General features: G+C 36.7%; 1 protein-coding gene across 29 annotated transcripts in view; it reads left to right on the plus strand.

Annotated features, from left to right (window-relative positions):
* The window catches only part of ERC2 (ELKS/RAB6-interacting/CAST family member 2), an 817,272-nt gene that overhangs the window by 356,472 nt on the left and 436,097 nt on the right, over positions 1-24,703 (plus strand). For 9 of the 29 annotated variants that reach the window (XR_013541661.1, XR_013541663.1, XR_013541669.1 and 6 more), the window contains 5 exons: positions 1,861-2,001; positions 4,925-5,065; positions 8,948-8,983; positions 19,250-19,279; positions 19,993-20,186. Coding sequence is in view for 2 of the 29 variants with exons in the window: in XM_078385331.1 (XP_078241457.1) it covers positions 1,861-2,001; positions 4,925-5,065; positions 8,948-8,983; positions 19,250-19,279; positions 19,993-20,186 (542 nt within the window). In the remaining 27 variants the exon portion in view is untranslated. The remainder of the gene's footprint in view (positions 1-1,860; positions 2,002-4,924; positions 5,066-8,947; positions 8,984-19,249; positions 19,280-19,992; positions 20,187-24,703) is intronic. The other 20 variants (XR_013541666.1, XR_013541668.1, XR_013541673.1 and 17 more) reach the window with 4 other exon arrangements.

A 24,703-nucleotide genomic window follows, 5' to 3' on the forward strand; every position in this document is an offset into this window, starting at 1 on the left:
AAGTAGTGTCATGATGTAATGACACTGTTGCTTAATGTAATAAATTTCACTAGAACATACCATCTGAATCAATGGGGATTTAACTCTTCCAGGTTTCATTGATTCAAATGGGCCTGCTCAAACAGCTTTATATGCTAAAGTAAGTTGCAGTCAGAGTAGACCAATTTGAATTAACAGAACCTATGGAGACGTTGACTTACCAAGTTCCCACTGATTCAGTGGCCATACTCTGCAACTTACTAAACTAAGTAACAGGATTTTGGCCACCAATAATAAAGTTTTAAATGAATATTCTCAAACTCTGTAAATTCCTAAATGTATTTGCTACTGCTCTATTTGGATTTCTTTTGGAGAAGAACCAGGATTAAGTGCACTTCAGCATTGCTACCAATCTGAGGACTTCATATTTTTCTTTTAAAATGCTCTTAAAATGCAGTAGCTAATAATTCTTGTTCTGTATCAACAGTCTTATTTCAAGATCACTGGTCTTAGAGATGATTATTTTTCTATGTCAGTAAGTTTCAAAATGTGTACATTTGGAAGGTCCCTTGACTGAGGCTTTATTACTTGGTTAAATAAATGCCGTTACTTGAATGTTAAAAATCTCACAATAATATTAACATTAGTTATATATTTGTACATGTAGTACAATACATAGTTTTTTCTATAGTACTGATCAAACAGAAAGCACTTTTGTGTGATGTATTATAAAGTATTACAAGAGAAAAGAACTAAGCTGTTTGGAGAAACACAAATATTTGCATTCTCTTTTAAGAGTGTACAAGCTGCTACTTTTTAAAGTGAAGCACATATTTACACCTCATAATCTTATGTTTGGCTTCATTGAGAAAAATCGTTGCTGCTCCCTCTCCCCCCGATGATATGAAGTTTACCGAACCAAGAATATTAGTGTACTGGTAATAGCCACTTATGTAGTTGTAAAGAAGAAAATGGAGACTTAAACATATATCATTTGTCCATGCTCTGATTTACATCCACCAAGGTAGTGGCCAAGGCACAACATTCCCACATTTGATAAATGGCAAGCATGTTTCACACTTAGATATAGAGGGATGGTATTAGGATGATGGACAAGAAGGGGCAATTTGTCTCCCATCAAGCTCAATGCCATCCACTTTACCTTGCTAGCAGGGTGTGCATGGCAAACCACTAGTGCTTCAATAAAATTGCCTGCCTTTGTTCTTTATCTTGGACTGCAGAAACAGAGAGAGGAGTGTTCTTAAGCATGTGGAAAACCACAAAGTTTTAGATGATGGCCTGTGCTGAACTTGATTTGTTCCACTTTTGAGAGCCTGTAAATCATTGTTGTTTTGAGAACAAGAAACAGCAAAAATGTTCTCTTTGCTTGCAAGACAGTGAGATATTTTCTGTTGGCCTTCAGAAAAATGTTTGCAGTTGTGAGAACAATTTTTGTGCAAATAGAGCAAATTATACAAATTACATAGCAAAACTACATGCAGCTGCTCTCTTGTTGTATGGTTTTTTTTTAAATCAGATGTACCAGATGGGTGATTTGTCCCTTTTTGATAAATCAGTCAGTTTTCTGCTTGTGTGTGTGTGTGTGTGTGTGTGTGTGTGTGTGTGTGTGAGTGAGAGAGAGAGAGAGAGAGAGAGAGAGAGAGAGAGAGACTAATTCATTAAGAATTATATCACAGTATGCATATAGCTTGATAAGTGTGCATTTGCTTGGATTGTGACCTCGTTATTGATATTCTGATACTGAAAACATGCCCCAGGTTTCCGTTGAAAAGGTAATCTATGCTATACATTCTTATGTAACCATGTTTTTTGCATTGCTGCTTCATTTAATAAAGCATAGCCATATTTTTCATTCTGTAGGAGAGAATTATCGAGCGATTAAAGGAACAGAGGGAGAGAGATGACCGTGAAAGGATGGAAGAAATTGAATCTTTTAAAAAAGAAAATAAAGATTTGAAGGAAAAAGTTAATGCCTTGCAAGCAGAGCTAACAGAAAAAGAGGTCAGTATTTCTATTTAGATATCATATAAAGTGTTACTGCTTCCTTTGTGCCACTTCTGATATTGTCTCAGAAGATCCATCTGGAGCAGAATTTGTGTGATTGATAGAGGTGGCAGGAAGAAAGGAAGTTCAAGAGCTCCCCATTCTGTGAATTAACTCACAGAACTTGGGATCCAATCTGATTTAACAATAAGTAAAGAAAATCTGTCAATGAGTTTTGTCAAATTTGTTCATAGATTTTTTTTCTAACTTATCACTGTATTTTTCCAAGAACATATGTATTCTGTCTTGTTTTGATCTTTACAGTTAGTTTGAACAATTCTGCTAGTTAAGTAACACCTATTTAAAGCCTGCCTGTGAGGGTAATCCAGAAATCTTAATTACAGAATGTGGTTAGAAGGGTACTACTTGGAAATGGGTTTGCCAGTACTTTATCATGTTTGCTGGTTCCTGGCCTATTTCTGGCTGAATCAAAAGTGCTTGTTATGACCTGAAATCACTTGAAAGCCTGAAACTGTGGCATCCAAAGAAAATGTACCCTCAAGGCCTGGGATCATCAGTGTGCTCTCGTAAGCTGGGATATATCAGCAGGAAGAGGAGGAAAGCTCTTTTCAGCACCATTTAGTGACTTACAGTTAAAATTTTGTGGTGAGGTGTTCCTCCTCTCCAGTTGACATGCCCTGATCCAGCAGTTACCCCAGTTGTGGGAAGCGCTTATCCCCAGAGACGTTTGCCTAGTGCTTACTTCAGTGTTGCTTCAGAGCTAGGCAACAGTTTTTTTTATTTTGGCAGTTCTTTTAAAGTCATTGTTTTAAATCTCTGCTGTTATTGCTGTGTCTTAACATCGCTTTGACTGTTAAGTGGTGGTTGCCACTTAAGTTCTCGCCTAAATTAAATTGATTGCATTTGGACATTTGCTTATGGGGTTTGCTTTTAAATTGTTTTATCTTTTTTGTACATTGGGGTAACTTGTTTGGGAAACATAGGTCAGATGATGTCAAGTATGTGGTCATCACCCTGACATCATTGAGACGTGAGATGAGACTTTGTTCTTCTTTAACCTTCCTGTGTTAGACAGGCAAGAGGAGAGCAAAGCCAGAAATGCCCACCCAGAAATGCTGCTAGGATTCAACCGGAAACCAAAGCACAAGCTGAGTCCACTTTAGTCCATTTACCTGTTTACCAAGGATAGCCATGGGTGGGAGATAAAGCCAAATTCATAGTTGTGTAGGCCACCATTTTGTTACTTTCTGAGGGGGTGGATCAAGGGGAAAAGGTAGCTGGAGAACCTTGTTGAATGGGGCTGGAAATATTGGCAAACTGGCTTAGTCCTCAGTGCTTCTGCAAAGTGAACAGCCATTGTTTACAAACAGGTTTTACAGTCCTGTAAGTGCTAGTGTACTTGAATAATTTAGCACACATTAGAGTTGATTACAATAATGAGTAGAATGACAAGCCTTCATTTTCCTTTTGAGGAATTTTCTTGTTCATTTTTTTTAATGGCATTAGCTATAGAGTAGACTATAAAATTAACAAATTAAGGAATGTGCACGTTCTTTTTATGCACAATACTGATTTCTATTAAAATATAATGTTTGTTGAAAGTGAACATGACAAGAAAGCAGTTACGTTGTTAGACCTATCCCAAAATATGGTGAGAGCTGTTTATCTTAATTTTGTCATGCCAGCATCATATACTCCGCACATGGTCTAAACTATCCTCTATCTTCACTCAAGGAAGACTATCCTTTTGCTATTCCCAACTAGAGCAGACCCATTGAATCGGCTGTTGAATGGGAAGGGGTTGATTTATGTAAATACCATTGAGTTAATGGATCTGTTATAATTGGGATCAAAATGTTTACTGGTACAAAACTAAAAATGTAAAATGTGTTCTGTTACAAACTGTGTTTCCAGTTGGGTGTTCTGTTTAAATATGGTGGTGTTTTAATTGCATTTGTGCGAGATCTAGCCACCTGGCTCTGCAGAAATCTGAGTTTTATGCCCAAAAGCTGCAGGTTTGCAGCTCCAGAACTCAGTAAATAAAAAGGTCCTCATATTCAGCAGGGGGTTGGACACAATGTCCTTCCAGCTGTGCTTTTCTGTGGTTCTGTGATTACATTCAGGCTGCACTAGGACTGTAGGGGGAAAAGCACTGAGAAATGTTTAAAATAAACAGGCAGTCCTGTGATTGATTTGAGAGAAGTATCTCTGTGCAAAAATTTCAGTGGTGTGGAAGTGCAGACTTCTGCATTTTCATACATGTGACTGTATTTTTTTTCCAGAAACCACAGGTCAATTTTGTTGTGCTGCAATATGTATGTGGATAGGTGGTTGGTCAGATATAATTGATCCGTCATTAGCAATATATAGCACATCCCATGTCATAGGCAGTATACTTCCCAGTATCAATTGCTGGAGAATGTTCCTATCACATCCTGCTTGTGGAGTTTCCATAGCTTGCTCCTGTAGCAACCTCAGTGCTGAACCTCAGCCCAAACTATCATCTTTGGGTTGATCCAACACTATCCATTATTATTTCAAGAAAAATCTGAAGCAGATCTCACAGATTTTGAATCTGTTGATTTCAAAAACAAAGGTGAGGGTGGCTGCTACATGAGATGGCATTGGTTGTCTTTCCCTCCTCATTACTGATGGCCAATAATTGAGAGTCAGGGATGAGGGAATATATTTGAGGATAACAGGTTATGCATTACAGTGACTGGATTCTGCACAGGTACACATGCTGTTCAGAGATCCTCTCTCAAAGACTACGAGCTAGACCTGGCATGAGCTGTCCCCCTGCTGGGCTAAGATGTAGTTTCTACACAGTTGTCAGATCTACTGTGAAAAGGATTTAAATCATTCAGTGTCTTCTGGTAACTTTCTCTTTCAATTGTTTCTTTTACATGTATCTTTTTAGTCTAGCTTAATTGACCTCAAAGAACATGCATCATCATTGGCTTCGGCAGGGCTGAAAAGAGACTCCAAATTAAAGTCTTTAGAAATAGCCATAGAGCAAAAGAAGGAGGAGTGTAGTAAGCTAGAAGCACAACTGAAAAAGGTAAATACTGTCTAATGACAGCTCTTGTTGTTGATGCATGCTTGCAATAATATAACACAATATACTTCCATTTAGTTTCAAGTTCAGATGGCTTAAGGAATGGAAATGTTTATCATATAGTTTATCAACTTTTTCTCCTAAAATGCCTGTTATAAATTGAAAAATATCTTATATGATTTAATCTAAGAGATTTTGGGTGTGCTTAAAATATGTAAACAGTTTAATAACAGTAATGGTGGTGGCGGTGGCGATAAGGATGTGTTATTAGCAGTTTTGAAGCTTTGTCCTCAGCAGAAAAGTCATCTAAGTATGTGCAGGAACATTTATTCTAATATTTTCATTTCATTTCTACCATACATTGTTTCTCTTTCCTGTGTCAGTTAGTATTGTGTGTGCTCATTGTTGAAACATGAACTCATGACATAATTCTTGGTTTAAGCATCATGTTTGCCTTTCACACCTTGTAAAGAAATTCATATTCCCAATAGATCATTTAATTGATAGCACAAAGTAGCCAAAGTTAAGTACATTTAACTTTCATTGACAATGGAGCTTCAGAACGCTTAGATTTGGCTGTCATGTGGCTCATACATCATTATAGACAGAGATTTTTAAAAATATTACTTACAGAAAGATCAATGTTTATTCCAACAAAAATATGTTGTGAGATTCCATGCATACTGCGCAGACAGAAGCAGATACAGTTGTGCACCCTCGTGCCAAATTTCAGATAGCTGGAGACTGGGCATTAATTTTAATCCTCATACTGTAGTTGTGAATGGCTTCTCTTGAGACTTAGGAATTCAAGATAGATCATACCTGTTAAAAAACCCAAAATATAGCAGTACATGCAGTCCAAGACACCTGTAACTTGACTGAAATTTGAGATAGAATAGCTTACCAGAAACAGTACAATGTAAGTACCATTCAATAAACAAACCTAGGTTTGGATCCATGGAACTAAATGCTGTTTGGTGCTGCAGAAATATTGTCATTTTGTTCCTGGAGTGTATGCTCACTGCTAACAATCAAAGAGACCCAGTGCTGAACATTTTTAAAGAACTGGATTATAGTATAATAATTTTATAATAATGGGTGCTTTAAAAAAATCTTCACTCCCCTAGTTTTAGTCATTATTTGGGGGACCACACAATGAATAAGACATAAACATTTCAAATGATTTTTTTAACTAGTAAGCAATTTGTATCAAACCTGTAGCACCATCACTGAATATGTAGCTACTAGAAACAGCTTAATTTCTAAGTCAAGGTTTTATTACTAGGTAGATAAACACATCATTTACTCATGGAAAAATAAGTACATTTAAAAGCCTGGGCATCTTTTTTTGTGTTAAGATAAGCATGATTTTTCCAAATTAAAAAAACCAGGCTTAGTAAAAGAAATCAGAAAAACATTGTTTTATTTCATCATAAATGCAACATGTACAGTATTTCGTGGTTTATGAATGGATACGACCCTACTCCGAAAGTTACAACTTCGTCTCTGAGAGAAAAAACAATACTGATTGTTAATGATAATTGATTCCAAACAGCGTTTTAAGATATGCATTTTTTGTAATACTGGTTGAAATCTAGTAGTAAGTCACAACTGGAGGAAGCCCATTGAATCAATGGAACTTATAGAGAAATTGACTCACCTAATGGCCAACGATTCAATGGACCTACTCTAGTTGTGACTTACTACTGGAGTTCAGCCATTGTTTAATTTCTGTTAAAGTCTGAAACACTGTGAGAAATTGGCAGCATGTCAAATGTACAGACTCTAGAGTTCAGCAATTATAATTAGCATTTGGTTGCTAATCAGAGTGACACCTAGCTCTAGATTTCGTACCTAGTTTTTTTAAAAAATGCTTTCCACAGTAGAGATGAGTCAGAAAACATAATCACAAAACTGATGAAAAGTGAAAAAGTTCTTAGTGTAACACAATTCTGAGCAGAAATTTAAATTTATTATTTAAGAAATTGCTTTCAAAAATTACTCGTAAGATACCTCATAATTTGACACAGTGAAGAATTTGATTACTGTTTTAAAAAGTGACTGAGAGTATCAAACCACTTACATTGCTTCCTTCCTCCTAATCAAGGCAGCATGTTCTATGCTTAACGTTTTTGTAGAAAATACATATTTTTTCCTTTCTGTTTCATTTTATTCTAACTCTGTTTATAGGTTTTTTTAAACTAAGGAAGGGGTAAAACAGACAGAACTTGGGAAACTTTGAATTTCAATACTCATGGTAGTTTAGAAGATTCACCAAAATCCCAACTCCTTTGGTTTTTGCATACTGTACCTCACTGCTCCTCAGTTGGGCAGAATTATATATCAGCTGCCTTTCTATTGGAAACTGACAATGTAACTGAAGATATAAAAGAAAATGTATAACACTGAAAAATGAAACTTACTGAATATTTTATTATAATATAGTACACAGCTTCCAACAGGGAGCTTCTACTAATAGAATGGGGGTTGGGGTAGAATTCTGATCTACCTAAAGTTGCTTGTGCGACCCAAATGTCTGCTCAAGAGGACTGGCAAACTGTCCAGAGCAGACTTCTGATGCTGAGGGCTATGGAAGATAGGCAAAGACTTTCTAGATGCTGGTCAAAGCACGGTATTTGGTTTACATCATATATCCATGGTTATAGATTCAATTATATATATGTTGAAGTAATCTCTGTATTTAAGAGAAAACAAAATCTATCCTTTTAATTTTCATTTGATTGTGGCAAAAAATAGTAAAGCTATATATTAAGCTACTGGACATAATTAGTAAAGGTTTACTCCTGTGTGCCCTGGGAAGACCTTGGTAGGGCTTCTGAGGGCTCTCTTTTCCATTGAACTCTGAAGAGTTGCTTCAAAAGCCAAGGAATTTGTGAAGAACCTCAAATACAATGCAGAGCATTGCAGCTTGAAAGAGGAATCTAGACATTGTAACAGTACCCAATTCACTAAGTCACCAAGATAGGTGTTTTTGCATTCTAGCCTAATAAAAGACAAATTACAGTGTGAAATGCATAAGAACATTCGTGGGGGATGGAACCTTCCTGCATTGTTTGCCAACAATCTTATGAATATTCATTAGATCCATCACTAATTAAGTAGTAGGTAAATTTATTTATTTTTTTAGAAAAATCTTTGATCTGTGATCTACTTGTGTAAATGCCCTTGATTAGTACTTACAGGTTCTTAATATCATGGCATCTTATGCAATTCAGCAGGTGTGACAGATGAGTCCCACAGGGTGGCTGAGCTTGATTAAGACAGCTCTAGGATAAGTGATCTATAGCTTTCAACATTATTTGTTTTCTTTCTTTTATATTCTATTCCATTTCAGAATGTCTTTCTTTTATTTCCTCACTACTACTGTTCGCCAAGCTATGCTGTTCAGCAATCAAATGAAACTGAAATGCAGTTTTGTATTAATATGAAAGGAAGGCCATAAATTTAATGATAAAGTTTAATTAATCTTTTATTATTACCATCTTTGAAGCTTTGGTGATAAATTGCAGCCTTGGCCAAAAGCACTTCTAGTGATTCATTGCTAGAGACCAGCACTTAATGTATCATCAAAAGTGGACAGCTTTCTGTATTTCATGGGTTATTTCACATGAGAAAGGGAAAGTAACACAAACCTTAGATTTCTTACTCCAGCTATTCTTTTTTAGGAGCCAAAGTCAACATTTATTTTTCCCCAGTGCCTCTCACGTTCACTAAGGAATGTTTAGAAACTTAAATTTCTATTCCTTTTTTAAATTCCAAGTTCTTCTGTGCAAATGTGCTGGATTTGCTGAGCTAATACTCTTTTCCTGGATCTTTCCTTCTTTTCCTGTCTGTGCTTCATTCCTTCCCAACTTTGCAATGTAGCAAGCTGAACAGTTGTTCAATCAGATGTACAATCCAGTAAGTCATTTCAGAAAGTCTCCGCTGTAACATATGAAAGCATGAGGATCCATTCACCCACTGCCACGTTGTACTCTTCCACTGTGGAGCTTTGCAAAATTACGATAACCTCATTTGCATTTTTGTTAAAATAAGTGTGCCTTGTGGACTTTAAGGCCATATGTTTTCAAAGATACGGAAAATGTTGTTTATGGGAAATTGGATGGATAAGTCTTGTATTCAAAACCGAAGTGCCTTCAGGTCCTCAACTGCTTAAGCATGTGGATATCAAGCTTTGCTGTATTATAATGTTATGCTCATGAAGTACTTTTTTGGATCCTTCAAATTAAGATTAAATTTGGAACCTTATTCAGAATATCTCAAAATAAACACAATCATGCTTACTGCCTGTTTCCTTCAAGAGATGCAGTGTGGCAGATTTTGGCCAACAGACATGTGAATTCTCTTATCAGAAGAAGTTAAATGTTCAATATGAGTAATATACCAGCCTTTTAAGCGACTATTACAGTGTAGTCCTAAAAATATTTGCTTGAAAAACAAGGTCCTCTGATTTCAGTAGAATTTCCTCTCCTGTTAGTACATATAGGTTTGCAGAAGCCCTTAATGTGGAATAACCAAATGGCATTGTTAATGCACCATTAAAAACAATGACATAGATTGTTGTTGTTTTCATTTTAAATAATAGTTTTATGGCCAAATATTCAGCATAATGAGGGAAGTGCCCTATGGCACTGTGAAGACTAACAAATGTTACCGTAGGACAATCTGGAGATTCTTTCAATAACTACCAAACACAAAGAATAGACACATCTGTGTAGCTATTATATAAATAAAAGCTATTTCCATTATTTAGTGACAGATGCATGTGAATAATGGAAATTATTCCTCCTTTTAAGGATAGAAATGATGATAAAACTGTGTAGTAGTAACCTGAATTTTAAAATTATACTGTAGTGTATTAGTATTATGTACTTGCAATTTGAAATTGCAGAGTGTATCTAAACAAAGTTTATATTAGGTACAAGAATATTAGTTCTCTGTGTTTGGGAAAATTTAAATATTATAATGAACATTTAATACTGAGTGTGGAAAAGATAGATCTCATAAAACATAACATTTTTGTAAGATTAATCTTCATATTTGATATATCTGAATTCGTCTTATAAAAGTTGATTGCATTCCTGGTTTGCTTTATATATTGAGTGTATAAGTGGATTTCACTTGCTATCAACCTTATGTATTTAGACAAATCAGTAAAAATTCACAAGAGCAACAAAGTATCCAGTATTTGACAGAAACAAATAAATTTGCATTCATATGATTTTGGGTGGATGGCAAACAGGTATGGATGCTCCTGAGTTTCATTTCCCATCTAACACTTCATTGTCATTGTGTATGTTTGTGCAGCCACTGAAATGAATCCTAGCTGGGGATTGTCTGATATCAATTTGAATTATGTGAAAAGATTCCATGTTCTTACTGCATATGCAGCATTTATGTGTGTGCACAAGCACATGCACACACACACACATTCTCTCTCTCCCCTTATAACTTACTTGTAATAAGTGATCATAGCAAAATTTCTGATACTTCCTCCAGCAGTATAGAACTCAAACATGTGAACACGCTTGCACATACACTCTTACACAAAGAACAAGGGCCTATTTATATAAATGTGTGTGTGTTTTTGTGTGTGTATGTGTGTGTGTGTGTGTGCAGCACTCACATGATTATGTGAGGGCCTAGATGAATTTAGAATGTATATTATATGTTTTTTTTTGTGCAGCAGAGGAAAACAGCAGAAATTTAAAGCTAACATTTTCATATATATATCTCTAATATTCTGTGAATTGGCCCTAGCACTTTCCCCCCTCCACCATCTTCTTTTTCAGTCCTATAACCAAAGTAAGCTCTAGTTCATGAGTTTCAGGCACCTGAAGCCAAAAGCACAATACTAATTTCTATCTGAGTATGTTGGATTGATATAGAGTCAATGCAGCTTAGCAACTTCCAACACTGATTTATTTCTAATGCTTCAAAAAACTTACTGGTTTTTTTTCCAGAGACAGGAAATCAGGTTTTTAATGGTTTTTAAAAATAGGATGTGTGGATTCCAGCCCCCACCCTACTTGTGCATAAGCACAGGATACAGCAGGATACAGCAGTCATCTGGATTTCCCCATACACTAAATCATAGGTTTAACTAAAAATTAATAGTTATATGTCATCAAGAAGTCAATTCTGACTTTTGGCAACCCTTTCCAGGGTTTTCAAGGTACAGAGTATTCAGAAGTGGTTTGCCATTCCATTCTTCTGTGGGGGCACTCTGGGGCTGTACAGTTTGCCCAAGGCTCTACAGGCTAGCTCTTCTCCCAGAAGGCATAGTAGGAATCCAACTTCTAGCTTCTGCCTCTGCAGCCAGATGCCTAATTCAGTGAGCAATCCAGCAAGATACAAAATTAATTGCTTACAGTTAAATGTTACAAATTGGAGAACTAGCTTGTTATTACTAATCTTGCTGGTTAAATTGTTGTTATTAATGCACTGATTAACATTAGTGGTATATGTTGGTCCATTCTTGCTCTCTTGAAAAAAGATGCAAAACACTCCCTTTCAAAATTATAACTATACTGGGTAATTGCCTCTTTTGGATAAGCTATACCAACATTAATGTTTCTAACATTCAAAATCACTGCTAATGTTATTTTTCAATTTTGAATGTTTTTAACTTAAATTCCGAAAGTTTTTTCCCCTGGAATTCATCCAAAATGTAATGAATTTAACATTTGTGCACTAAATTTAATGTGTTATTTGCAAGCTCCGGGTTTGGCAGAAGTCTCTTGTAACAGTAGAACTGAAACTGCAGTTTAAATATCTTTCAAAATCAAGATAGAATATTCAAGACTGACATGCACCATAAAGTGGGAGGATAAAAATAAGTCTAATTCATTTTTCTTATTCAGAATATTTGTGAATAATGATCTGTCTTCCTTTGCTGTGTTTCTTGTACGTTTATATTATATTGAATTCCTCCTTTGTAATAAAAATTTAAAGATGTAATTCACAAGATGTTCAAGAAATTGCCACTAATTGGCTAAAATACAGCATTGTAACTTATGCTGCGTAAGGCAGATCATGTTATCAGCCATGGTAGGTTTTTTGATGAATTAAAAACTTCTAATTCTGACCCCTCCCCCCCAAAGATCCCATGGTTCTATTCTTATCCCTTTTGTTGTGGGGAAGCTGTTGAGGGCCACAGGACAGAGAAATCTTTCATTTCCAATAAAATCATCACCACTGTAAAATCATCTAAGCAACTGCAGTTTTCAGTAGTTAAAAGACTTGTCGAAAGAGAAATAGAAGACAAATATAAAATAAAGTATTTTGTCTGAGCCTCACCATAAAATAAAATAAGTAACAGGAAATAAAAGTAGCAGCAAGAAAGGAAACTTTAAGGAATTAAAATATATTGAAAGCCGTCTGTAAGACAGAAATATGGCCTGCAAAAAGCAAGTTGTGTGTAAAACTGACAAAAGAAACTAACAAAAAATTGAGTTGTGCAAAGAATATGTAGAAGTGCAGAGTTGTGCAAAGAATATGTAGCCGCCTAGAGTGGTCGTAGTGACCAGATAGGCGGGCTATAAATGGAATACATAAATAAATAAATAAAATAAAACTTAGCTCCTTGAAAACCTTATCCTTTGTAAAAATTTTGCAACAAAAGTAATTAAATCTGAATTAGTTTTATGTAAAAAGAAAAGAGGTGAAGCTATGAGAGAGTACAGTAAAGAAAAAGAACTGAAATTTCTCTCTATTTCTCTAAACTCCAAACTTTGTTTTTGCTATCTGGTTGATTCCATTAGGCATGTATGTGATTCTATTAGGAAGAACGTTAATCATGCCCTCTATCCAGAAATAAGATTTATTTTTGTCTTAAGGCAACTGCTGTGTTATTTGGATCTTATCAGAATACACTCTGGCACAGAGCCACTGAAACTGTCCAACTGTCTGTTTTTTTCATCCTCATCTACAGTTTAATGTCTTTCCTAAGGGCAGGTTACCACAGTGGCCATATATGTGCCTTTTCCTTTTTTTCAAAAGTCCAAGCCAAAAAACAACAAACAACTGAACTACCATTTCAAAAAGAAAATTGTTATGCTGTTTATGAACAAAACCAAGCATTTCTCCCTTTCTTAATCCATAGTTCTGAAGAACTTGGCTACTCAACATCTCAGATGGTACCTGAGTAACACAAGTTACTCTGAAGATGTTTCCCTAAGTGCACTATGGTAGAGAACATTGCTTCTGTCATTCCTGAAACTTAAAAGAAGTGACTGTCCATAAATGACTTGTTACAGGAGTTCAGGAGAGTTTCCTTTCAAATTTATGGGGTGAGGAACCCTCAACTCAGCCCATGAATCACGTCTGGAAGTGACTAGAACAGGTAGACTGAACAGGTTGTTCGGCTCCCTGATTCCATTCCATGCAGCTGCACAGAGAGGTACAGAGCAGCCCTGATGCCTGGGAGCATAGTAAAGGTAAAGGTTCCCCTTGACATTTTTAGTCCAGTCGTGTCCGACTCTAGGAGACGGTGCTCATCCCGTTTTTCAAGCCGTAGAGCCTGCGCTTGTCCGAAGACAGTTTCCGTTATCACGTGGCCACCGTGACTAAGGAGTGCCATTTTACCTTCCCACCGAGGTGTTACCTATTTATCTATTTGCATTTACATGCTTTCGAACAGCTAGGTTGGCGAGGAGCTAGGACAAAGCCACGGGAGCTCACTCCGTCACATGGATTCGATCTTACAACTGCTGGTCTTCTGACCCTGCAGCACAGGCTTCTGCGGTTTAGCCCACAGTACCACCACGTCCCTTGCCTGGTAGCATAGACAACTGAAATTTTGTGTTCAATATCTTACTTTTGGCCTCTTTGAGGAGGTGAAGCAGTCTTTATTGGTTCACTGATCCTTAGTTCCTCTAATTGGCAGAATTCCAAGATAATGTTTGGCAAGGCTAAGAAAGCATTCTGCCCCTTTTCAAGTTGTAAGGTGCGCTTAGCTTGTTACTGGATCACAGACTCAACAACTTCACACTTGACTTTGACCTTGAATTTGAAGGAGAATTTTAAAATATCCAGTTTGGATGTACAGATTTTGAAAAAGAATAGTAAGGAAAACTTTGGTTTTAGGAACTCCAGTAAAATATGATGTTGACTGCAATCATGTATTAACTTGATGAATTACTAAAACTATTTGAATAAAATGCATTGTCCCTGTAATGTCTCCTAGTGTAGGACTGATTTGGCTTCAGTTTCAATTTGTGAATTACAACATTTGGAACCTGCAGAGCATGTGTTAGGGTTCTAATATTTGTCCAGGGTCATTCTCACCTTTCAGAAACTGATTCAGTTTTAAACCACTTCTGTTTTGTTTTTTGTTTTTTTGAAGTATGCTATAGAAATTAAGCAGTTAAGCAGTAGAAATTAAGGAAAAATTAAGCCTGTTATGACAACAGGCTATGCATTTCTTCAAAGTTGCACACTGCAAAAATCCATAGGTCAGTTTTAAATTACTCCCTCCAATGAATCCTAGATATTGATTAATAACTTCAACTGAGTTCTAAAAAAAATACCAAATTTCATATTGTTGATCAATACAATTTGAAGGATCTAACTAAAGTATTTTTCTTGCACGTACCTTTCTACTGTGTCATTTTATTTGTCATTAAATTGATTTTTTGTCTCTTTTAAGCCTAGGTGTATTGTTCTTATGTATACGTGCTAGTGTGGGGGAAAAAGTGCCCATAGCATGCTAATAAATAGATACTTTCACTTTCTTTATTTTCAGCAGAACAGACAAATATTGATATTTATGGGACATTTATATGAAACAGAAAACATTAAAAAATGCAAAGATTTCTAAGGGTGGTTCACTGAGAGCTTGGCAAGGGTTTTTTCTCCTTCTGTCTATGGAATCATATGAAGAGAAGCAAGTTAATTGACAAAGTAGGCAAGCAGTAGACTTTCTATTATCTTGAAAAGAGTAAACATTATCATTACTGTATATGCATATTGTCAGACATAAAGCCCTTGGAAATATTTAGTAGTAAGGTTTTGGGATTTACTTTTTATCTGGTGTACTATCCTGGTAAGGCATTTTCCAGTATGATTTCTTATATCTGGAATATTCTAATATTCAAGAACAGCATTCATCAATGACACATAAAATCTTCTTTTAACTATTAGAAGATATAATTATTTGTGACTATTCATTAGATTTAAAGCCTGGTCCAAATTTCAGTGATGTACTTGTTATGCAATATTAGTGGAACTGAGACTTCCTTTCCATTCCCCTTCCCCTTCAGTTGACATATGTGGTGTCAAATCAAAACAAACAAACCCCCTGCTCTGGATGATTTCCCAGCCCTGCAAAATAGGTTTTTAGGGTTCACAGGTGCTGCCACAAGGAGGAGAGTTACCAATTGTAGTGGAAACAGTGGAATCCAGAAATACACCACTGGATTTTAACCTTGCGTTTATTGGACAAATCCTACATTTATATAAACATTATTTGTAACACTATCTTCTAAAACAATATTGGCCAGAATTCTGTGAACAATCCATAGTGTAACTGCTCCATGGACAGAACCGCTCCAGCAATCCCTGGCTTGCAGTTAACATGAGCCAGAGATTGTCCTATTACAAGCAATGAGCTTTACTGCGGCAATGAATACTCCCTTGTAGAACTAAAACAAAAATGCATATATTTTTTTTGTTTGCAGTGGTTCGTTGTATATGTTTAAACAGCAAACAGAATTTGAGCCATTGTTTCATTCATCTTTCTGTAAATATCTGGAGATTTAAAAAAAAATAACATGAGGTATAATAGTGGTGGCTTAAAAATAATGTATGAATCTCTTTCCATAAACTTATCCTGGCCATACTAAGCCCCAGTCACTCTTTGGCATCACTGAGCACCTCCTTTGTCCCAGTAAAGCCAGCACAGGCAGCTGAAGCTGTGCGAAGTCCAGTAGTCCTTGGACTGTGCAGCACTGCAAGGCTGAAGTGACTCTGGAAAAATGATGGGGCGGGGGGAGAGAGTGAGAACTAGGTGGAAAACTTTCGAAGGTTTATGTGGATGAAGAAAATTTAAAAAGTTATGTTCTTTGCATAACTTAAAGGAACAGTGCACTTGACTGAATTGTGTTTTAAGCAATTGAAAAAGCACATGAGTGCTCTTTATGTTAAGAGAAGTCACCCGCTCTCAAAAACAGTTCCACTCTGATAATCCAAAGAATTCTATTATTTGTTTGTTTGTTTAAAAAAATGTTTTGACACTTAATGTCTGTAATTTGCTTGATTGATTCTACAGATGCTCCAAATTTCAGACTGATCCAATAAAAATTGCCACACATGTAACAAGTGAAAAGTGTTGACCATGTAGCCTCCCACCCCACCCTCTGTTTTGCTCAGGTCTGTCATATATTTCTATCAGACGTTGGTTTCTTTATCCAGGCTTGTCAAGGAAGGCTGCTTTTCACTGGGTTGGTGAAGGTCTCAGCAGCCCTTCAGAAGTTACTGTTTTCCTGCCCCATAGAACCTGTAACAACAACTGCTGGCAAGGTTGTTATAGATACTCTTGCTTCATTCTGAAACTGGAATGCTGCCAGTACTCAGGTGGTTTCAGGGGGATTCTGTGTTGCAAAGGGAATCTAGTGCATTCCATGTGTAATGCCTCTTTCTTTAGTTATGGAATGTGATATACTACAATATAAACCTTTACTCTGGATTTATGATGCCCTTTATACTGACAAATCTGATTCATTTCATAGTGACATGACATAATCACTCTGGCTATATAAACTCAGAGTAAGATGATCGCGTGAGAACAAAAAGAAAATATTTGTTTTAATATTAACTATGGTGATGCTGATGTAGCTTCAAAAGGTGCAACAAACAGGAACAAAGCATCTGAAAAAGATAAGCTTTGGGTTGTCTCAAACCATATTTTGACCCTGTTTTTCTTCTTTGCATGTCTACTAATGAAACTTTAGTGTCAATGTGAACTAAAACTCTGCCACTTACGCATGTATGTAAAACCTGCTCTCTGTCTCCGTTGGCATATACCCACTATCGTACTTGTGCATACATAAGGAAAATCATCTGAGATAGGCTTTCCCTATGAAAACTATGTAGAAAACCTAAATTAAAACTTCAGTATAAAATGTATCAATCCATTCTTTTGATCATTCAGTTTTGTTCACTTCATTTCACATAAAAACGTTGCCACTCATCATCTGTTCTTCATTGTTCTCTCACAGTCATATACCTCTTACTGAAGAAAATATTAATCAGGCAAATAGGGTAATTAATCCTCTTGAATCCGCAGCGTCCCAGTTATCGTATGTGCGATATTACTGCTTTACCTTTCCTGAAACAATTTCTTCAGCCCATTCACCATGTGTCAATTTTCAGAATTCTTTAAGGGAAGTTGGGGGATATAGTTTATATACGCTCTTGACTGACTCTTCTAATGTGTAACAACTAGACTACAGGATTAAGGTATTGTAGGAGCAAGGCCTAGCAAATATAGGACCTCTAGAACCTTCTTGGCAGACAAATGCCCCAATGATATTGTTTTTATATTAATGTTGTTAGTTAATGAAGTTTCTGGTGTTGATAAAATTCTCACCTTTTTTTGTTGCTATTTAACTTATTAGAGCTGGTTATGTTTGTAGTGTGAATTCCTTTGTTTGCTGGCTGTGAGAAGGAGGATAGAAAGTACCTTTCTTTTCCATTACAGATAGCACAGAAGCCTGTATGCATTAACAACTGCAGGCAAACTTGGGTCTGGACTGCAGGTTTTGAATGGAATAAGAAGGTTTCTGTGCAGACTTGCAGCCCATTAAGAGTTCTAATATTCTTTTCACATCTCTGTCCCTCATGCCCCTTGCAGCCCTTATTGAATCATAGAGTGCTCTTTTAGGCGTCTCTTGAATCAACAGCAGATTAGACAACATCTCTAGGTGGGGCTGAAAAACTTCCTACCTGAAATCCTGCCACTCATTGTTGACTATGATGGTTTAGAGGTGATGATGTTCTAATGCAATGACTGGAATTTTGTTGCTTACTGTGATTCGTTGCAACTAGATTAAGGCCATTGAATCAGTGGAACTAATTGAGCAGCTGGCTCACCAAATCCCCATTGATTCACTGCATCTAGTCACAACTTACTGCACTAAGCAATAGGATGTCAGGCAATATAATTCAGCTTCTCATCTTCCTTTGTTTCTAAGCTGCAACAAATATTCAGAAGCACAGTGGACTGTTTGGAGCAGGCTCAAGTGCATCATTCATATTCAGCAGAACAGCTCCTGTTTATTCTAAACAAAGCTCAGTTGAATATTATGGGCACAGTTCCATCAATTAGCAGTTCTAATACAGTTCAAAATCCCATAGAAACACTTGAGAGACTGTGCTTTCTAGATATGGTATATATTCTATTTTATTTATATAGAAAATGCTCTTTTCATGTCTTTAAATGAAGGGCTTTTTCAAATATGGTGAATTTCATATGTGTTTAAAACGTCCTTGTGTAAAAATCTCTGCAAAACTAGTGCACATTGTCAAGTGTGACTGATCTCACACTGGCCTATTTCACTGTGGATGAATGTTGTTCATGTGATTTACATGCATTTTCTTATAACCCCATGTAGGAAATTCATTACATTTGAAATAGCCTAAAACATTTAGTTGAGAATAAGAAATCAACTCAAACTAAGCTGTTTTTCTTGATTATCCTCATGCTTAAATGATATGTTACATGCAGAAAAAGAAATCTATTCATTAGTTTTCAAATAACCTGATGCTTTACACATTTATTCATCATACAAATATTTTACTAATTAATCTCAAACACTGTTAAAAACAAAAAGGAGCAAACCATTGCAAAGAATGTCAACTTTCTGGAAGTAGATGTTAGTTTATCTAAGCATGCATGCTTCATCTTTATGCTAAAGATATTTCATTACTTGCTTGTTTATTTCCTGAAATAAGAAAAATGTATGTATATGTATCTATAAATAAAAAATAAGCAAAGCCAGCATCTGTTCTTTATTGTTAGATAACAGGAGGACATGCAGTTGTTCTAATTGTCCTTAATCCTTTAAAATGTATTTGTGTACATTGGAAAAAGTCTTCTCTGAATTATATGTGTTTAATGTGCACTGCAGTTAAACTACCTGTTTTCTCCCTGCCTGCTCTTTGAAGATGCCAATTAGGAATAATGGGAAACAAGGGGTAGGCTAAGCATTGCAGTGCATTCTTGTTTACATCTGTGCGTGATTATTTCAGTCTAACGTTTTAAACACTTTGGCCTATTCATGCTCTCATTGACATTAATGGGGCTTTACCATTAGCATTAATGGGAGCAGGACTGGGCTTTTTGCACTGTTGTTTTTTGTTGTGATCATCACATTCTTTCTTGTTTGTGATCTGACCACCCACCCATGCATGTGTTTGCCAGGTATATTTATGTGTGCTGTTCCACCAAAGGGCTTGTTTCTTCTTACGTTTCAGGTTAAATTTTTGCAGTATGAAGCAGGGGGGAAAAGGATTTGGGTAAAACTGTCTGTTGAATGTGTTCTCATCTTACGTAGAATAAATAATTTTCATCAAACTGTTCATAAATTATACAATATGGCTCTTAAACTAAACCTTATTATATGATAGCTTTCATTATGTTTTAAAGTATTGCCTTTCTATACAATAGCAAGGAATTTATTGTTCAAAATAAACATCGAAACATTGTTTTTGAAGCAGAGAATTATGGTTTTTCTCCCAGATGTTCTTTAGAAAGCGACCCTATACCATAATGTGCAGTTAAACGGTGAGAAAACATTGCCAACTAACAGGATACCCATAAATCCTTTCATCATATGGTGTCTGGGACTCTGACCCAGTGTTTCCAGGCTATCTGAAATGTTGGTAATTTTTTTAAAAAAATTCAACAGGCTCATGAAGCTGAGGAGGAAGCAAGAATGAACCCTGAATTTGCTGACAGACTGAAGCAGCTTGACAAAGAGGCGGGCTATTACAGAGAAGAATGTGGCAAAGCTCAAGCTGAAGTTGATAGGCTTCTAGAAATCCTGAAGGAAGTAGAAAATGAAAAAAATGACAAAGATAAGAAAATTGCTGAACTAGAAAGGTATTTTATTCTTCACGTTTTCTCAAAAAAGCATTTTACATTTGTTTTAAATCAATTGCAAAATGTATAATTGAAGTTACCTGACCAAAAAAATATATGAACAAGTGCTGGCTGTTATGGCGATATGGTATGGTGTGCTAGATAGCAGAGTTTCTATCTACTGGCTTGGTCAAATATTTTGAAGCCAAGGATTTGGTACAATTAGTAAGGTAAAGGTAAAGGTTCCCCTTGACAATTTTTGTCCAATCGTGTTCAACTCTAGGGGGTGGTGCTCATCCCCATTTCCAAGCCATAGAGCCAGCATTTTGTCCGAAGACAATCTTCTGTGGTCACATGGCCAGTGCGACTTAGACACAGAACGCTGTTACCTTCCCACCGAAGTGGTCCCTATTTATCTACTTGCATTTGCATGCTTTCGAACAGCTAGGTTGGTGGGAGCTGGGAGAAGCGACGGGAGCTCATTCTGTTGCGTGGATTCGATCTTACGACTGCTGGTCTTCTGACCCTGCAGCACAGGCTTCTGCGGTTTAGCCCGCAGCACCACCACGTCCCTACCGCAGCGCCACCACGTCCCTACAATTAGTACAATTACAATTAGTAGCTCTATTTATTTCAGAAATGCTCTATATCTAGATAACCCTGGATAGGGTTGCCATAAGTCACAGTTGACTTGAAGGCATGTTGTTATTCTCACTGTGTTGAAACAGAGAACAGAGGAATGCTCATATTAGCTATCATGAAGTGGAAATTGGTGTTCAGGCGAAAGAAATTATGATGTCACTGAACACATTGCAAAATAAAACTAAAAATGGAAGTTCATCTCAATGAAATGATATAAATGAAATGATATTTTTTGCAGTTAGAACAATATGAACAAATGTGAGACTGGATACTTGATTACGATGTAAGTAGTGCTGTCTTTGACCAGGTCTATGCTGTATGAACAAGCATTTTCTGTAAGTTTAAAAGCTATGAAACAGTTTAATCAAGATTCTCAAGATTTAATATAGAAGGTTTAGTTTGGGACTACCAATAAAAGCTGATTTTGACAAACTGGGAAAGATTCAGAAATGATGAAGGGCATATTTACATTCTTGTTTGCTTAGATCTGCAGTCCATTTGTAGCTCAGAGTTAGTTACTGTAACAGTACTAAAAACATATATCTTCTTAAAATTCTCTAGGTGGTATGATACTAATTCTGGAAAATTAGGAATAAATTTATTTATTTATTTATTTATTTATTTATTTATTTATTTATTTATTTATTTATTTATTTATTTATTTATTTACTGTATTTATTTAAGGAGTAGGCAGCAATTCATGCCCTGACGATGGGACTCTCCTGATTTTAAGCTGTAGCTCACCAATTGTCCAGTGTTCATCTGCCCAGCATATACTGCATGATAGCTGACTGACACAATTTTTTTTCACCACAACTCTTCTAGGAACTTTTCTCGGGTTGCAGCCCCTCCCATCAAATAAGGATACAACATCAATAGATATCTTTCAGAAACTTTCCACATTTTTCAGTCTGTAGCCACTTCCCAATGTGTCAAAGCCCACTCCTAGGAGGCCAATGGGTCTCTGTTTAAAACGGCTGGACAAGATACATGCATTTCACAGAAACAAGAAAATGTAGCACCTTTATTTTACCATAAACAGTGGAAGATTAAGGGGATGATGTTTCAGCATTTTAAATGTGTGAAAGATATCAGAAGCAGAGGAAGAAAACTGATTTCTATGTCTGAACATGTTTTCAAGGAAACAAAAAAGCTTAGGTTGCTCTTGAAATGTTCCACTGTACAGTCTACAGTTCTATTGAACATATATGGATTTAATTGCTGATCTGCCATGAGGTTTCTTTCTGTGGCTTGTTTCCAGTGCTTCTGTTAGGAATGTCTTGATAAGGTAAAGCTCACAGTTACACTAATACATTTTTAGAAGAGAAACTGATGTGAAGGAATGAGATCCTTGTTATCTGTTGAGAAGTGTAAATGTTGTGTGTTCTCTAGTGGACCTGGTAGAGAGGTTCTTGTTTTTTCTTGTTGAGATATACTGTACAAAAACTGATTGAAATACATCCTGATTTCTGTCTCTTTTTCTGGGAAGGCTATGTGATGCTTACACTGATTGGAAAGTCACAATAAAGCCAGAAACTTCACAGTTAGAAATGAGATCCTACCATTTCTTTCAATTTTCCTATCTACAACAGTGCATTTTTTAAATTACATCATGTTAAAAAATGATGGTTATGGTTAGAGATGGGCACAAATCACCAGTTTGGTGGTTTGGCCCAGTTCATTTACCAGTCCCACAGCTGTTCTGCAGTTCAGCACCCCACCCCATCCGGCAGGTGCCCACTCAGAAGCAGCATCCTGGCTTCCTTTTCCCGCCTCCTCTGGATGCTGCCTCTGAGTGGGTGCCTGACAGAGGGGGCAGGGCGGCAAACTACGGAACACCTGTAGGGTTGGTCAATGAACTGGACTCAACCATTGAACTGACAGTTCCTGCCCATTTCTAGATACGGTTTTTAAGAGTTGTTTCTATAGGATGCTTTTGAAAACCTTTTCAAATTGCTACACAAGCACTTAATATTCCAATACAGTATATGCTACCCATTTCTGTGCAAATGTAATTGTCAATGGAGCTACCTTTTCCCCTTTCTTGCATATGCTAGAGCCTTCTTCAGCCCTTTTACCATAAGAGGCTGTTGCATCTAGGAATTGTGGGTGAAAGGGAGATTTGAAATGTTTCTGTATAAAAACAATCTTCACTCTTGCACTAATAAGAATTAGACACAGAACATATTTTGGATGCACACCTCCAAAATGCACACTAGGGCAAAAGCTCAGCATTTTAACATGTACAGTGGTGCCTCGCATTACGAGTGCTCCATTTTACGATGAAATCGCTTTACGTTGAAGGTTTTGCGATCGCAAAAGTGATCGCAAAACAATGTTTCCTATGGGGGAATTTCACTTTGCGATGATCGGTTCCCTGCTTCAGGAACCGATTCTTGCAAAGCGATGATTTTCGGCCAGCTGATTGGCGGTTTCAAAATGGCAGCCGGGTAAAAAACATGGTTCCCCGCTGTTTTCTGGGATGGATTCCTTGCTGCACAGGCAGCAAAATTGGCCGCGCTATGGAGGATCTTTGCTGGATGGTGAGTTTCAAGCCCCTAGGAACGCATTAATCGGATTTTAATGTGTTTCTGTGGGCTTTTTAATTTCGTATTATGACGTTATCGTTCTACAGTGATTTCACTGGAACGAATTAACGTCGTAATGCGAGGCACCACTGTATTCAAATTGGAAGAACAGTGAAATTATGCTTTTACTACACTATTGCCAGGCCTTTAAGCCTTTCTTTTAAAAGAGCTGTGTTGAATATTCTTAGATACTTATAAGAACGTTTATTACAGACTGAAAGCCACTATACAACAGGATTCTGAAGGCATGTCTGGAGTTCACAGTATGTTTTCCAACCTATTATACAAGCATTATGCCTCTCATATAACAGATATATAACAATTAGATACACTTATTGATTAAATTGAACTAAGAAGAATAATCATGCTAGGTAGACAGAAAGATAGAAACATTTATGCTATTCAATATTGCTGCAATTTTTTAACAATATCAAAACAGAGGGTGAGGGTTAAGGCACATTTCCTGCTTTTAACTACTTGTTTTAAAATATATTCTTCAACATTTTGGAGAACAAATTTGTAAATGAAGTCTGTTGAAAGCCATGCAGTGGCTAAAATCCTGTTCATATACTGTAAGTTTGATAGCATAAGGCTAATGGTGGCATCAGCCAGGACAATTTTTAGAAAATGAAATCTTTCCCCTTCCTGCCATAAAGCTCCTCTGGGTCTCAGGTACAGTAATCCCTTTCATCCTTTGGAAGCCATGGGGGCTAAGGAACTGGAGGGGTAAATCTTGAATTATCAAAAATAGCTGATGCTGGAATGCCTTTGGCACTGATGGTAAGTTTTAAATTTTGATAATTAAAGACCTCCCCCTCCTATTTCTCAGCTCTGAAGAGTTCCAGACAATGAAAAGTATTATTCAGGACTGTAGGGGAAGATAGTTTATGTTACATACAGCACTGATGTTACCTGTCTGTCATGGGTTTGGAGGGAAAGTTCCATCCTATGGGGAGTGGAAGGCGGGACATCAGGAGGAGGGGCTGTACTGTATATATATGTGGAGCGTGTGTGAGGGAGGTAGGAGAGCTGGAGGAGAAGAGCTGAGAGAAGAAGCTTGAGTGGGAGTCTGTGTGTCAGACAGGGGACTACTGTGTGTCAGTCAGTACCGACCTGATAGGTTCAGGTGTCTGTAGGGTTAGCCAGAACTGATAGGTTCAGGGTCTGTGCTTCAAGTTAAGTGTTCTGTGTGAACCAAACTGTGTGTATGTATGATGGAGACTAAGCCACGTTACTGTATCTTATTCACTTGATCCTTTTATTTTCCCTGTGTGTTATGTGAATAAACCTTGTTCTTTTATTGGTTTA

The sequence above is a fragment of the Pogona vitticeps genome, chromosome 2 (genome assembly GCF_051106095.1).
Source record: "Pogona vitticeps strain Pit_001003342236 chromosome 2, PviZW2.1, whole genome shotgun sequence".
Classification (NCBI taxonomy): Eukaryota; Metazoa; Chordata; class Lepidosauria; order Squamata; family Agamidae; genus Pogona; species Pogona vitticeps.